Below are 2,648 nucleotides of genomic sequence, written 5' to 3' on the forward strand. Positions count from 1 at the left end.
AAAAAAAAAAAAAAAGAAAGAAAGAAAGAAAGAAAAAAGAAAGCAGGAAGAAGATATGTAACCAGTGTCTGAAGTCAGGAAGTTGGCAAAATCCAGGACCCCAGGGGATAGCAGACCAATACGGAAGTCAAGAAAGCCAGTGATTCAGGCAGCTGGGTTCATATCCCACCTCACCCCATACTGATTATCCGTACTGATTAAAGAATGTTGGGCAACTTATTAATGTCTCTAGGCTTATATATTTCTTCTATAAAACCTGGATAATAAAGGGTTGTTGTGAAAATTAAATCTGTCTAAAGGATTTTTTTTTAAAAGATTGGTTATTTTCTGCTACCCTAAATTTGCTTACTTTTCTGTCACAACTGGAAGAGAGGAGAAGGGTGGCAGTGTAGCATGGCATGAAACAATTTAAATAATATATTACACTACAGTATGTGGCTTTTTGAAAATATGTTCCATAGCTCTTATTATAATTCTTATTATAATTCTAGCCATAGTTCTAAGGTTTTTACTATACTTTGTAAATGTAAAGTGCTTATGAATTTTAGCTGGAGGAGAGCAGAAATGTTCAGAAGCAAATGAAGATTCTGCAGAAGAAGCAAGCCCAGATTGTGAAAGAAAAAGTTCACTTGCAGAGTGAACACAGCAAGGCTATCTTGGCAAGAAGCAAGCTAGAGTCTCTTTGCAGAGAACTTCAGCGTCACAATAAGACGTTAAAGGTTAGTGGGTTCATTTGTCGGTTTTTTTCAGGAGGGACTTAGCTGTTTTTATAATCACCTTTTGCCTATCTGAAGTAAATCCTTGTCTCTTCTTAGAGACAGATACTTGCCTTGCTTTTTATTTTGCTTGGCCTGATGCCTTGTGTGAGGTCATTTTAAATGTAAGACCAAGTCTTTCTACGTAAGTTTTGGTTTCCTGTTCAAGGAAAAGCGCCTTAGTTGCCTCATACTTGGCCACAGGGAATCCATGCCCAAGGCTCTCCTGCTTAGAGCCTGGGCCTTGGAAGCTCAGAATTGCCAGTTTTCTGCTGAACACTGATACAGCTGATCACCAAGTAGGAAAGGCTGCAGTGAAATGAGAAACTAGTTACAGACTTGAGCCAGAGTGAGTCTGGGAAGGGAGAACTCCTGCTGAGCTCCTGAGCATTATCCAAGTCTGCTGGCCCACCCCCAGCCATTCAGTTGCTAAGTACTTTTAAGAAATCACTTATACCTTGGCTGAGGTACTCAAAGATTCATTGGTATCAACTGGGGAAGAGGGAAATGGAGCAGAGCTGCCGGAAGGAATCTGCCTCTTAGAATGGGACGAGTCTGTCCCCATGTACTGTTGTGGTATGACTTTGAGCAGAATATCTGATCACAATCCCTTTATGCCCCAACAAGCCCCCAAGGCCCTAGACTATAAGAGCACTCTTGAAATGGATTTTCACCTGGTATGGGAGCCATTATTATCTTCTTTGCTTTTGAGCCCTTGGATTTAGATCTCAAAGTAAGTGGTATTTTTTTTCCCCATAGGAAATCAATATTTTGAGTAGACTGATAACTGTTCAGACATGTAAAGGTCTTTTGACACTGGTGTCCTAGCAACAGTTGAAATTCAGCTTTGAATTTTTTTTTTTTCATCGTCAGAAAGTAGTCACAGAAAAGAAGCTTTTTAAGACGAGGATTCCATTTGTCCTTTGCCCTCTAGGGAGTGGAAGATGTGACCCAGAAAGTAAGCTGCAAGGGGGCAGGATCTTTTGGGGCCGATCTAAGATGATTCCCTGTGTAACCGATGAGGAGGGAGCTGGCTGCATGGGGGAGCCCCTTACCTGTATTGTAGTATAGTGAACTGGAGACAGCCATAAGATTTGTGTTGTAGCAGGACAGTTTGCATCTCTCTGGTTGTCTGTCTACTTAGGAAAAACTGCTTGCTTTTTGATGAGAGTTTTCTGGTCATAAATAAGGGAGAGGAATTGTAGTTCAGAAGCAACATGTCCGGGCAGCAACAAATGAACCCACATCGCAGCAGCTTCTCTTGTGAACGTCGTCTCTATAGGTCTGTATTATTAACAGAAATTATTTTGGGTAATAAGGAGGAAAATATGCAGCAGGCACGAGAGGAAGAAGAGCGACGTAAAGAAGCAACTGCACATTTCCAGATTACCTTAAATGAAATTCAAGCCCAGTTGGAGCAGCACGACATCCACAATGCCAAACTCCGGCAAGAGAACATCGAGCTGGGGGAGAAGCTGAAGAAGCTCATCGAACAGTATGCACTGAGGGAAGAGGTAACGGCGTTTGGTTTGTTTAAACGGCTTCTCAAGATTAGCAAAAGCTTCACCATTCACACCTAAAGTAAACCCACCATCACGGGGTGTTTCAGAACTTTGAACATGCATAGTGGAAATCGGTTATTTATTAGGAAGTGGTCAGGCACCACAAGTGAGAGCATCACTTGATGGCCCAGGAGTCACTGGGTTTGGATAAGGGAGGTTATTTCTAGGAGACATGTCAAGTACTGCTTGTCTTCCATGCAATACTGGAAGATTTCAGTTTTAGCATGTAGATTGTTTTGCCTTATTCAGACTAATAATAAATAAATATTTGGTCCCCAAATACCTGGTATCTCAGACATCTATGATAATCTGTACAGTATCCACTACCATT

General features: G+C 41.4%; 1 protein-coding gene across 5 annotated transcripts in view; it reads left to right on the forward strand.

Annotated features, from left to right (window-relative positions):
* The window catches only part of TXLNG (taxilin gamma), a 59,727-nt gene that overhangs the window by 42,126 nt on the left and 14,953 nt on the right, over positions 1-2,648 (forward strand). For all 5 annotated transcript variants that reach the window (XM_037741677.1, XM_017537470.2, XM_017537471.2 and 2 more), the window contains 2 exons: positions 549-719; positions 2,075-2,269. In XM_037741677.1, the coding sequence (XP_037597605.1) occupies positions 549-719; positions 2,075-2,269 (366 nt within the window). The remainder of the gene's footprint in view (positions 1-548; positions 720-2,074; positions 2,270-2,648) is intronic.

This window comes from Cebus imitator, unplaced genomic scaffold (assembly GCF_001604975.1).
Source record: "Cebus imitator isolate Cc_AM_T3 unplaced genomic scaffold, Cebus_imitator-1.0 Scaffold103, whole genome shotgun sequence".
NCBI classification, from domain to species: domain Eukaryota; kingdom Metazoa; phylum Chordata; class Mammalia; order Primates; family Cebidae; genus Cebus; species Cebus imitator.